This window comes from Ahaetulla prasina, chromosome 10, assembly GCF_028640845.1.
Source record: "Ahaetulla prasina isolate Xishuangbanna chromosome 10, ASM2864084v1, whole genome shotgun sequence".
NCBI classification, from domain to species: Eukaryota; Metazoa; Chordata; class Lepidosauria; order Squamata; family Colubridae; genus Ahaetulla; species Ahaetulla prasina.
The window spans coordinates 28,673,728-28,687,441 of NC_080548.1; the positions used below are offsets into that span (position 1 = coordinate 28,673,728).

Here is a 13,714-nt window from a genome sequence, read left to right on the forward strand (position 1 = left end):
TTTTAGGGAAAAGGCAAAGTCATAGTCCAAAAACAATTCCAGGCCATAGACATATAAAGTCAGTCAGTGAGTCAGTTTTCTTACCAATGGAGACTTGCACAACAAACAAGCAAGGTCTTCTTTCAGTTTAGTAAAATTCACAACAGTCAGTATCTTGAGGAATCAGTAACTAGCCATGATCAAGCAACGATCATAAACCTCAAATATACAGTTGCAGCATGTCATTAGGTTACAATGCTATAGCATCTCTGTAGATTCCCCACAAGCCATAATTTAGTAGTCTTTTTATACATTGGCTACAGAGCTCAACCAATCAGGATGCTTGCATGATACAGCACAGCCTTAAAGCAATATCATGCCTTTCTACAAACATACATAGTTAGTTTATATATTGCCTGGCCAACTAGTTAGGCAAATAATAATTTCCTGACACAAACCATCTCTTCCCTCTTCACCCAACCATCTTTTGCACAGCAGCACCTGTTCCCCGTTTCTGACCATGCCTTCCTTTCCCCCTCAGGGCGCCATTGTGGCCGTGACCGGGGATGGAGTCAATGACTCACCTGCCCTGAAGAAGGCTGACATTGGCGTCGCCATGGGCATTGCTGGCTCGGATGTCTCCAAACAGGCTGCTGACATGATTCTGCTAGATGACAATTTTGCCTCTATTGTTACTGGAGTTGAAGAAGGTAGGTGTCGTGTCCCACTCCTCCTCTGACGGCCGGGTCTGGGAAGTCTGTATCAAGCGTGGCCACGAAGCCTCTGCAGCTTTGCCAAATTCCTGTCAGAGTTCTCAGGGCAGGCAGGAATCCAAGGTGTGACTTCAGCAACCAGATGAGACTTTGCCTGACTCAAGGAATGCCAAAAAGCAGACCCTTTATATAGGCCATGGGGTGTGGCTCCATGACTCAGCACTTATCCAGGCCTGCCCCTCCCTTCCTTTTGCTGACGTCGCCTCTCCATTCTCCGGAAGCGAGGATCAGCCCACTTTTCATCTTGCTCAGCTGCCGGCAATTCTAGCTCGTGGCTGGCTTCAGGCACACATGCTATAGGAGGGAGGTTTGTTTGCTCAGTCTGTCCGGGCATGGTGCCAGGGCTGGGGGCTAGAGGCATGCCAGGCCATTCTTCTACACTATCAGCCTCTGGCTGAGATAGCAGGAGATGGGAGGGGCCCGGCTGCGGAGAAGGGGGCGGGCGAGGCACAACAGTAGGCAAGGAGAGGGAGACTGGTTCCCTTCCTGCTAAAACCGTTGGAATTGAGGGCAGATCTCAGTTATGGGTCCTGTTAATATCTTATTTCTGGGAGAAAGATAATACAAGTCGCCAGTGGTGGGTTGCATGTTATGTTGTTACCGGTTTGCCGCACACGTGCACAGTTCGTGCACACGCCTGCCTTCCACGCATGCGCCTGGCCTCAAAAACGTCCCTAAATAGAACGACATAGAGCTGGGGTGGGCGGGCAGGCCGACCCGCGATTTCCGCTATCGGTTCAGGCGAACCGGTCCGAACCATCTGGATCCCACCTCTGCAGGTCACCCTCGACTTACGATCACGACTGAGCCCAGAATTTACGTTTCTAAGTGAGAAATAGGTTCGGTGAGTTTTTGGTCCCATTTTATGACTTTTCTTGCCATCGTTGTTAAGTGAATCACAGCCATTGTCAAATGAGCAGCACATGGTGGTTCAGGGAATCTGGCTTCCCCGTTGACTTTGCTTGTCAGAAGGTCACCAAAGGGAGCCCCGGCCGGGACACCGCAACCGTCGTAAATAGGAGTCAGTTGCCAAGCATCCGAACGTAAATCACGTGACCGTGAGGAATGCTGCAACGGTCATAAGTGTGAAAAACGGTCCTCAGTTTGCTTTCTTCAGTGCTCATTGTAACCTCGAATGGTCTGTTGTAAGTCAAGGTCTGTTGTATGTAGCATCAGGATTCAGATTCATTTAACAACCGTGTTGCTAACTTAACAGCAGCATTGATTCGCTGACCGACAGTGGCAAGAAACAAAGTGAAAAGGGGAACAAACCACGTTTCACATGTCTCACTTAGCAACATAAATTTTCGGCTCAATTATGGTCGTGAGGACTACCTCTAGGAGCGGGTGAGAATTACTAACCCTGTGCGGGAGGGGAGGAGAAGCTGCTTGTGAACCACAGGGGCGCAGTGGTGAGACTGCAGTACTGCAGGCTACTTCTGCTGACTGCCGGCTGCTGCCTGCAGTTTGGCAGATCGAATCTCACCAGGCTCAAGGTTGACTCAGCCTTCCATCCTTCCGAGGTGGGTCAAATGAGGACCCAGATTGTGTAGGTGCAATAGGCTGACTCTGTAAACCGCTTAGAGAGGGCTGTAAAAGCACTGTAAAGCGGTATATGAGTGCTTATTGCTCTTCCTTTTCCCCTTCCTTCCTTCCTTCCTTCCTTCCCTCCCTCCCTCCCTCTCTCCCTCCCTTCCTTCCTTCCTTCCTTCCCTTCCTCCCTCCCTCCCTCTCTCCCTCCCTCCCTCCCTCCCTTCCTTCCTTCCTTCCTCCCTCCCTTTCTCCCTCCCTTCCTCCCTCCCTTCCTTCCTTCCTTCCTCCCTTCCTTCCTTCCTTCTTTGCTTCCTTCCTCCCTCCCTCCCTTCCTTCCTTCCTCCCTCCCTCCCTCCTCTCCCTCCCTTCCTTCCTTCCTTCTTCCTTCCTTCCTTCCTTCCTTCCTCCTTCCTCCTCCTCCCTTCCTTCCTTCCTTCCTTCCTTCCTTCCTTCCTTCCTCCCTCCCTCCTCCCTCCCTTCCTTCCTTCCTTCCTTCCTTCCTTCCTCCTCCCTCCTCCTCCTCTCTCCTTCCTTCTTTCCTTCCTCCCTCCTCCCTCCCTTCCTTCCTTCCTTCCTTCCTTCCTTCCTTCCTTCCTTCCTTCCTCCTCCCTCCCTCCTCTCCTCCCTTCCTTCCTTCCTTCCTTCCTTCTTCCTTCCTCCTCCCTCCTCCCTCCCTCCTCCCTCCCTTCCTTCCTTCCTTCCTTCCTTCCTTCCTCCCTTCCTCCCTTCCTCCCTCCCTTCCTTCCTTCCTTCCTTCCTTCCTTCCTTCCTTCCTCCCCTCCTCCCCTCCTCCCTTCCTCCCTCCCTCCCTTCCTTCCTTCCTTCTTTCCTTCCTTCCCTCCCCCCCCTCTTTCCTTCCTTCCTTCCTTCCCTCCCCCCCTTCCTTCCTTCCTTCTTTCCTTCCTCCTCCCTCCCTCCCTCCCTCCCTTCCTTTCTTCCCTTCCTTCCTCCCTCCCTCCCTCTCTCCCTCCCTCCCTCCTGTGGGGCGCAATGGTCAGAATGCAGTATTGCAGGCTAACTTTTCCCACTGCCAGGAGTTCGATCCTGACCATCTCAAGGCGGACTCAGTCTTCCATCCTTCCGAGGTTGGTAAAATGAGAATCTAGATCGCTGGAGGCAAGATGCTGACTCTGTAAACCGCTTAGAGCGGGCAGTAAAAGCACTATAACGCGGTATAGAAGCAGAAATCCGCCTGGCGTTGACTATGTGTGGAACCTGCTTCTCCAGCTGTGCCCCATTGTTTCCCCGTTTGTCTCACCAGGACGCCTCATTTTTGACAATCTGAAGAAATCCATTGCCTACACCTTGACCAGTAACATCCCAGAGATTACTCCCTTTCTGCTCTTCATCATGGCCAACATCCCACTGCCTCTGGGTACCATCACTATCCTGTGCATTGACTTGGGGACTGATATGGTGAGTTCTCCCCCTTACATCCCTTCGTCCTCCAACATCCAAGCGTTTTGCCTCCTCTTTGCAAGCCTTTTCACAGGCGGAAGGGGGCCCTCCATAGATTCCTTCTGCGCCAGGATTTGAAACCTGAACTTCGGTCCTTCGTTACAACAGGGACAACAGATCTTAGCCTGGACCAGTTTTGGTTGAAGGCATCAGGGAACAGAAACTGTGCCTCTTCGTGCAAATGAAGCCAGTGCAAATCAGAGTCAGTCTGGTCTAACGGTTAAGGAGGCGGGCTAGAAACTGGGCGACTGTGAGTTCTAGTCCCATCTTAGGCATGAAAGCCAGTGGCCAATCATCAGGAGATGGTAAATTCTAGTTCTACTTTAGACATAGAGGCCAGTTGGATGGTTTTGGGTCAGTGAACAGGATTCTGGGAGTTCTAGTCCTGTCTCAGGCATGAAAATCAATGGGTGACTTCGGGGCAATTATCAGGAGATGGTGAGTTTTAGTCCCCCTTTAAGCATGAAAGCCAGTTGGATGATTTTGGGTCTGTGAACAGGATACTGGAAGTTCTAGTCCCATCTTAGGGTTAGGGTTAGACTGGTTAAACTGGGCAGATACATCTAATATGCAACTTAAGCCAAGGGTCTCCAACTTTGGCAACTTTAAGCCTGGAGGACTTCAATTCCCAGAATTCTTTGGCCGTTAAGAAGTCCACAAGTCTTAAAGCTGCCAAGCTTGGAGACCCCCTGCTCAAGGATCTTGGGACCTATAATTCTTAACAACCAAAATTCTCTCGTTATCTTTTGTAAAAAAAATTTGTAAGGTTGACTCAGCCTTCCATCCTTTATAAGGTAGGTAAAATGAGGACCCAGATTGTTGGGGGCAATAAGTTGACTTTGTATATAATATACAAATGGATGAAGACTATTGCTTGACATAGTGTAAGCCGCCCTGAGTCTTCGGAGAAGGGCGAGATATAAATGCAAATAATAATTTAAAAAAATGGGCCAATACATCTAATATGCAGCTTAAGCCAGAGGTCTCCAACCTTGGCAACTTTAAGCCTGGAGGACTTCAAGTCCCAGAATTCCCCAGCCAGCAAAGAATTCTGGGAGTTGAAGTCCTCCAGGCTTCAAGTTGCCACGGTTGGGAGATCCCTGGCTTAAGCTGTGGGTTTGACTTAATATTTACAATCTGAGCAGGAAACAGAGGCAAGGAATCCTGTTTCCTGCAGAAGTTGAGCCCAGCATGACTTTGAAAAGGATGAATACATGAGTCAAAAAAAAAAATGATGGCAAAAGAAGAAGACACAGAATTTGGAGGAAAATGACCCAAAAGAACCTGATCCTTCATTTTGGTCCTTGGCCTGATCTTTCCTCCAGTGACTGCGATGAGAAGAGCTAAACCTTCAACCTCCTTCCTGTGACTGGGATGAGAAGAGCTAAACCTTCAAGTGTAAGGTGAAACCTGTGATTGAGCATTCTCCATTCTTGGTTTTCCCGCCAGGTGCCTGCCATCTCCTTGGCTTACGAAGCAGCTGAGAGCGACATCATGAAGCGTCAGCCCCGAAACCCCAGGACTGACAAGCTGGTGAATGAACGTCTCATCAGTATGGCCTACGGACAGATTGGTGAGTCAGCTACAGGAAAACCAGGAGGGATGCTAGTACCACTTTATAATGCCTTGGTAAGGCCACACTTGGAATATTGCATCCAGTTTTGGTCGCCACGATGTAAAAAAGATGTTGAGACTCTAGAAAGAGTGCAGAGAAGAGCAACAAAAATGATTAGGGGACTGGAGGATAAAACATATGAAGAACGGTTGCAGGAACTGGGTATGTCTAGTTTAACAAAAAGAAGGACTAGGGGAGACATGATAGCAGTGTTCCAATATCTCAGGGGCTGCCACAGAGAAGTGGGAGTTGGGCTGTTCTCCAGAGCACCTGAGGGTAGAACAAGAAGCAATGGGTGGAAACTGATCAAGGAAAGAAGCAACTTAGAACTAAGGAGAAATTTCCTGACAGTTAGAACAATCAATAAGTGGAACAACTTGCCTGCAGAAGTTGTGAATGCTCCAACACTGGAAATTTTTAAGAAAATGTTGGATAACCATCTGACTGAGATGGTGTAGGGTTTTCTGCCTGGGCAGGGGGTTGGACTAGAAGGCCTCCAAGGTCCCTTCCAACTCTGATGTTATGTTATGTTATGTTATGATTTCAGAAGTTAATTTTAGAACAGGGGTCTCCAACCTCGGCGACTTTAAGCCTGGCTGGCTGGGGAATTCTGGGAGTTGAAGTCGCCAGGCTTAAAGTCGCCAAGGTTGGAGACCCCTGCTTTAGGAGATGGGTTGGACAGAGCTAGCCTTGTCACACTAAGAGGATCTTTACCTAGGGCAGAAATCTGTTGAGTATTGCCCCATTTTACGACTGTTCCTGCCACAGTTGTTAAGTGAATCCATGCAGTTGTTAATTTAATAACACGGTTGTTAAGTGAATCTGGTTTCCCACCATTGATTTGGCTTGCTAGAAGGTTGCAATAGGTAACCCCACGAGCTTGGGACACAGCAACCCGTCATAAGTATGAACCAGTTGCCGAGCGTCTGAATTTTGATCACATGATCATGGGGATGCTACAAAGGTCACAAGTGTGAAAAATGCTCATCAATCATTTTTGTCAGTGCCGTTATTACTTGCAAAGGTTGCTAAATGAACTGTTGTAAGCCAAGGTGACTATCTGAATAGGGCACTTTGTAGAGCATTATTTTATTATTTTATAGAGCATTTATAGGATATTGCATTATAGAGCAGGGGGGGTCACCAACCTTTCGGATCTCAGGGACCACTAAATTCATAATTTTAAATCCCGAGGACCACTAATATGAATTTTTTAAAAAAGATAAATAGTACTTAGCGCAATATAAAAAATGCAAATAATTTTTCTGCGGACCACCAAAATTTTCCTTCACTCTGTTGAACACCTAATTCCCACAGTACTGTCTTAGGTCTAAGTATTTTCACCCATGTAGTACGGCTGTATGACTTTCAGCCTTCTCCTCTGTTCCACTACCTTTTCTTATTGGTGTCATCATTATTATTACTTTGCTATTGTGATTATTACTACTTCGTTGTTTTGCATGTACGTTGAGAGCTGATGTACCAGAGAATAATTCCTTGTGCGTCAAGCACACTTAGCCAATAAAGTATTCTGTTCTACAATCTCTTATTCTATTATCGGGAGATCCCCTCCCCCCAAAAAACAGGCAACCCTGTGGCACACAAGGAGAAATTTTGCTGACAGGTGAATGGATTATGGACAAGGCTCAACCAACTGCATCATCATTTCTCCATGCATTAGAGAAAGCAAGACCTTGCAACTTGATGCTGCTTGTATTTATTTGGCAGGAAGTACTTGGAAATACCGGTTATAGGAGAGCAAATCTCAACTTTGATTTTGAAGAGCCATGCTTAGTGAACATTTTTAGGGTTGAAGCCATCACCAAGTGTCCTTCACGTCACTAATATCAGGAAGGGAGATCATGGAGCACGTTAAACTGGCCTGAGATGCAAATTATAGTCCGACACGTTTGAAAAGCATGGCATTTTAGTGGTTTATAAAATCTTTCTCCACTGCCATTATAATAGCAATAGCGCTTAGATCAATGGTAGTCAACCTGGTCCCTACCGCCCACTAGTGAGCGTTCCAGCGTTCATGGTGGGTGGTAGAGGTTTTGTCCGATACTGAAGCATTTTCTTTTTTAAAAATTTAATTGACTTTTTTTAAAATTTTCATAGCATTATTTAAAAACCTTTTCATTAGGTTTTCATAAAATTCCCTGTGACAATTTAAATTTCTGAAAATATACTATTTGGATTGCCTGCACATAAGTTTAGTTCACGTTACGTAAGTGAAACTAAATGGCGCTATAGTGTGACCGGAAACAAAAGAGCCTCATCCCAGAATAGCTCGCGCATCTCCCCCCACATCACCCAGCGGTAACAGACAAGCAGAGCTGGTAGCTGGTGCCTCCCCCCAAACCCAATCTACAATGTGCGATAGGCATGCGCAGGTGACGCTACACGGCGCATTACTGTAGAACCGATGGGCGGTTAGAAAATTTTACTACTAACAGAGATACAAAAGTGGCCGGTAGATATAAAAAGGTTGACTACCCCTGGCTTAGACTTACAGTATATACTGCTTTACAGTGCTTTATAGCCCTCTCTAAGCAGTTACAGAGTCAACCTATTGCCCCCAAACAATCTGGGTCCTCATTTGACCGACCTCGGAAGGATGGAAGGCTGAGTCAGCCTTGAGCCTGGTGAGATTCGAACTGTCAAATTGCAGTCTGCTGGCAGTCAGCAGAAATAGCCTGCAGTACTGTGCTCTAACCACTGCGCCCCCGTGGCTCTTTTAAGCTCCAAAACCAAACCGTTCTCCTCAGTGATTAATATAAATCTACCAAGTTTGTAAAATATTAAAAGACTCATCAGTCAAAACTACCGTAACATTGAGTGCACAGCTTAATTAAAACAGGGATACGGTAGTAATAACAATATTTTAGTGACAATAATAATAACGAGCACAGAAACATTGATTCGTTACTTATTAGAGTGCAATAAACTTTTAAGCATGGCTGGCTGGGGGATTCTGGGGGTTCTAAGAAGTCCACACGTCTTCAAGCTGTCTCAAAATTCCTTTGCAGGAATGATCCAGGCTCTTGGAGGGTTCTTCTCCTATTTTGTGATCTTGGCTGAGAACGGGTTCCTGCCCTCTGTTCTGGTTGGCATACGTCTTAATTGGGATGACCGGACAGTCAATGACTTGGAGGATTCATACGGGCAGCAGTGGGTAAGTAGAGGAAAGCGGTAGTTATCTACGTAAGGCATCTGCATCACTTACAGAAAGGATAGCTGAGATCCAATCCCTGTTAAGCGGCAGTTCGTTTGGACAAGTCTATAGAACACGCTATGGTTTTCCCAGTTGCAATGTATGGCTGTGGAAGTAGGACCATCAGCTGAGTTGAACCATAAGCTGAGCGCCAAAGAATTGAGGCCTTTGAACTCTGGTGCTGGAGGTGAAGACTCCTGCAAGTCCCTTGGACTGCAGGGCGATCCAACCGGTCGGTCCTAGAGGAGATCAAGCCTGGCTGCTCTTTAGAAGGCCAGACCCTGAAGATGGAACTCAAATACTTTGGCCACCTAATGAGAAGGAAGGTGTTGTGCCTCGCCGGCCCTCCTCTCCTCAGCCGGGCCCCTCCCATCTCCTGCTATCTGAGCCAGAGACCGATAGTGAAGAAGAATGGCCTGGCATGCCTCCAACCCCCAGCCCTGGCACCATGCCCGGACAAACTGAGCAAATAAACCTCCCTACAGCGTGTGAGCATGAAGCCAGCCATGAGCTAGAATTGACGGCAGCTGAGCAGGAGGACGAAAAGACACAGTGGACAGATCCCCGCTTCTGGAGAATGGAGAGGCGACGTCAGCAAAAGGAAGGGAGGGGCAAGCCTGGATAAGTGCTGAGTCATGGAGCCACACTCCATGGCCTATATAAAGGATCTGCTTTTTGGCATTCCTTGAGTCAGGCAAAGTCTCATCTGGTTGCTGAAGTCACACCTTGGATTCCTGCCTGCCCTGAGAACTCTGACAGGAATTTGGCAAAGCTGCAGAGCCTTCGTGGCCACGCTTGATACAGACTTCCCAGACCTGGCCGTCAGAGGAGGAGTGGGACATGACAGAAGGACTCCCTGGAGGAGAGCCTAATGCTGGGAAAGATTGAGGGCAAAAGAAGAAGGGGACGACAGAGAACGAGGTGGCTGGATGGAGTCACTGAAGCAGTCGCCGTGAGCTTAAATGGACTCCAGAGGATGGTAGAGGATAGGAAGGCCTGGAGGAACGTTGTCCATGGGGTCGCGACGGGTCAGACACGACTTCATAACTAACAACAACAACATAGAACATGGTGCTAGATGGTTTTTTTTTAAATGATCTTCACCCAGGAGTTTCTGCCTTGATATATCAGATATTAATCTGATCACTCTTTACACAATGGTGCTTCATTTCATTTCTGGTATAATGGACCATGGATGTTTACGATTCTAGCTGGCCCCACAGAAATATATTTTATGGTAGCGATGTTGCAACGGGTGTAGAATTGGTATTTATTATTCAAATTCAAATTTCTTTGAATTTGAGGACATCTTTTGAGGTCAATTTGAGGTATCTTTTGAGGACATTGTTTTCAAGACTGTATTGTGCCACTGACTTTTGCTGAGAATGAATATTGTACGAGAGAGGGGGGGGGGGAGAGAGAGAGAGAGGAAAGGAGGGAGAGAGGGAGAGAGAGAGATGTTTTAATTTTCTGCCAATGCTAGATTCTAATTCTAAAAATAATAGAGGGAATACTGTATAATCTAGTCCGATGATGGACCCACCAAACAGAACTGCATTTAAACTCCTATTTGGAGTTTAACTATCGCTCTGTGAATGGTTGGCAGTATTTTTTTTTTCTTCCACCTTTATTTCCATTTCCTTGAATTGAGAATAAACAAGAAAGAACTATTTAATAGAGATTTGGGAAATTAGGATAAGTATAAAATCTGGAAGGCACTAGGAAAAATGTGGCTGGAGGTAAACTGGAGTAAAGTCAAAAACCATCCCTCCCCCTGCCCCCAAAAAAAGACAGTGGCAAGCCACTTCCATCCTGCTATGCTAAGCAAAAAAACAGGGAGGCACCCAGGTTGTGACCTTAAACCACAATGCAAGTAACTCTGTTACCTGTATGCAGAGAGAATGAGAGAGAGAAACGTTGAGGTTCCTCCCTGCAGCCAAAGATGCCTTGAGTTATGCAGGCTTTCCGTTTTAATCCCTTCCACTCAAGCTGTGTCTTTTTTGGTCTCCATCATTTGCTGGCCATTGGAAGGGCGATCGAATTTCAGAGCTGGATTTAGACAGTCCCCCCACCCCCCCAGGCCCTAAGCTGCTGGGGAAGTGAGAGACGCTGAATTTGGCAAGCGCTAAAAGAGAAGGAAGCAGTGGAAGAGCCGAACTTGGCAACGGTGCTGCCCAGATGCAGAACAAACTCGTGATGGGCCAGGAAGGGCCGCCTTTGACACATCACGTCACAAGAGATGTGAAAAGCACGCAGAAACAAAGCACATCTTATTTAATCGGGATGGCGTAAGCCGTAGAAGAGGGCTGAATTAATGGGCATTGTCATTCAATTATAATAAAAGCCCAACCAACGAATCACAGTCTGAAATAGTATAGATTTACAGAATAACAAAGTTAGAAGGGACCTTGGAGGTCTTCTAGTCCAACCCCCACCCCCCCACCCCCGTTCAAGCAGGAGACACTATCCCATTTCAGATAAATGGTTGTTTAATCTCTTCTTAAAAACCTCTAGTGTCGGAGCATTCACAAAACTTCTGGAGGCAAGTTGTCCCACTGGTTGATTGTTCCAACCGTTAGGAAATTTCTCCTTAGTTCTAAGTTGCTTCTCTCCTTGATGAGTTTCCACCCGTTGCTTCTTGTCCTGCCTTCTAGTGCTTTGGAGCAGGGGTCTCCAACCCTTAGCAACTTTAACTTAGCAACTTTAAGACTTGTGGACTTCAACACCCAGAATTCTGGGAGTTGAAGTCCACAAGTCTTAAAGTTGCCAAGGTTGGAGACCCCTGCTTTGGAGAATAGCTTGACTCCCTCTTCTTTGTGGCAGCCACTGAGATATTGGAACACTGCTATCATGTCTCCCCTAGTCCTTCTTTTCATTAAATTAGAATTAGGTACTAGTCATGCCCAATTCTTGCAACTATTCTTCATATATTTTAGCCTCCAGTCCCCTCATCCTCTTTGCTGCTCTTCTCTGCACTCTTTCCAGAGTCTCAACATCTTTTTTGAAATCGTGGCCACCAAAACTGGATGCAAATATTCCAAGTTATGGTCTTACCCCAAAGCATTATAAAGTGATACTCAAACTTCAGGTAATCTTGATTCTGTCCCTGTTACTGCAACCTAGCACTGGGTTGGCTTTTTTTTTTTTTTGCCGTTGAAGCACATGGCTTGCTCGCATTCGAGTGATTGTCCAGTAGGACTCCAAATTCTGAGAGATTCCTTCAGATGGTGTGGGTCCCTAAACTGTAGTTTGGTTAGTTTATCCTTGATCCAGCTTGGTGACTGATAGGTATTGCCAACGTCGCCCATCTTAGTTTGGAACGGAATCTTTGCTGAAGTAACAGCACAATTGTTGCACACTGTGAGGATTGAGTTTAGGAGAGGGGTCGGCAACCTTAAACACTCAAAGAACCACAAAGGTCCTAACTGGAAGCCCCCCATTCAATTCTGGAGCTGACAGGGAGTCCGGTTCCCCCACCATAGAGTCTCCATAATAATAATAATAATAATAATAATAATAATAATAATAATAATAATAATAATAATAATAATAATAATAATAATAATAATAATAATAATTTAATTTTTATACCGCCCTTCTCCCGAAGGACTCAAGGCGGTGAACAGGCAAATAAAAGAATACAATACATTACAATAAAAACACTATTTAAAAAAACTTATTCAATATAGCCTAAATTTAAAATACAATACAAAATATAAAATAAACCCCAATAAAATCCATGTTTAAAAACCCTATTTAAGCCAGTCCTGCTCGGAAGAATAGATACGTCTTCAGCTCGCGGCGAAAGTTCCGGAGGTCAGGAAGTTGTCGAAGTCCTGGGGGAAGCTCATTCCAGAGATGAGGTGCCCCCACCGAGAAGGCTCTCCCCCTGGGGGTCGCCAGCCTACACTGTTTGGCTGATGGCACCCTGAGGAGACCCTCTCTATGGGAGCGTACCGGCCGGTGGGAGGCATGTGGTAACAGAAGGCGGTCCCGAAGATATCCCGGTCCTATGCCATGGAGCGCTTTAAAGGTGGTAACCATCTAGCGCGGTGTCTTTTTTCCTCCATCTATCCAAACCAAAAGCCCTATCAATTGTACAGCCGACTGGCGACAGGGAGGCGCAGCAGAGGGCTGAAAGAGCCACATGCGGCTCCAGAGCTGCAGGTTGCTGACCCCTGGTCTAGAAGAAAGGGAGAAAGCAAGAACTTCCATCTCCTCCTTGCACCTCACCAAGTGTCTAATCTTGAACTGAGAGAGCAGGTTGTTATGTAAGAAAGGCAGGGGTGGGCTTCAAAAATTTTAGCAAGGGGTTCTCGGCCTGGTTGCTGGGTGGGCGTGGCCATGGTGGGCGTGGCCTAGCCGGCCTCCTGCACCATGGCGGGGGAAGGGCATTTTTGCCCTCCCTGGGCTCTGGAGGCTTTCCTCGAGCCCCCGGGAGGGCGAAAACGGTCTCCCCAGGCTCCGGAGGCCCTCTGGAGGCTGGAAACTGGCCCGTTTCCAGCCTTCCCGAACTTCCAGTAGGCCCATTTTTCACCCTCCCCGAGCCTCCGCGCACGCCCTGCACTTACCTGCATCCAAAACAGGCTGTGTGGGGACTCCTGGGAGGAGTGGGGCAGGGTGAACTAGGCTGGGCTGAGCCAGCCAGGAGTGAGATTTGGGGGTTGTCCGAACTGCACAGAATCTTAGCTAGAGGTTCTCCCGAACCCCTGTGAACCCCCAGCAGCGAACCCCTAAAGAAAGGAAGACAATTCCAGAAGAGGGTGCAGGTGTTTGATTGATTCCATGCTGTTTTCGTCCTAGACTTACGAGCAACGCAAAGTAGTGGAATTCACCTGCCATACCGCCTTCTTCGTCAGCATCGTGGTGGTGCAGTGGGCCGACCTGATCATTTGCAAAACCAGAAGGAATTCCGTCTTCCAGCAAGGCATGAGGTATGGTGGCTGCTGGGGTTTCCCGTTGGGCCAAACAAAGGGAATAAACTCCACAAAGCAACCAAGAAGCGAAGTTGTCCCCAAATCTTAAGGGTGCTCTAATCAGTGAAATTGTAGCTTGATGCCCAGAAACTGGGGGGGAAAAAATTTAAGCAGAAATTTTAAACTTATTTTAAAATGTTTTATTTCTTGTCAACAAAAAACCGGG

General features: G+C 47.1%; 1 protein-coding gene across 1 annotated transcript in view; it reads left to right on the forward strand.

Annotated features, from left to right (window-relative positions):
* ATP1A3 (ATPase Na+/K+ transporting subunit alpha 3) overlaps positions 1 to 13,714 on the forward strand; it is a 50,830-nt gene that overhangs the window by 32,843 nt on the left and 4,273 nt on the right. Inside the window, exons 16-20 of the mRNA XM_058196123.1 lie at positions 521 to 689; positions 3,547 to 3,701; positions 5,193 to 5,316; positions 8,388 to 8,533; positions 13,376 to 13,506. Coding sequence (XP_058052106.1) covers positions 521 to 689; positions 3,547 to 3,701; positions 5,193 to 5,316; positions 8,388 to 8,533; positions 13,376 to 13,506 — 725 coding nt within the window. The remainder of the gene's footprint in view (positions 1 to 520; positions 690 to 3,546; positions 3,702 to 5,192; positions 5,317 to 8,387; positions 8,534 to 13,375; positions 13,507 to 13,714) is intronic.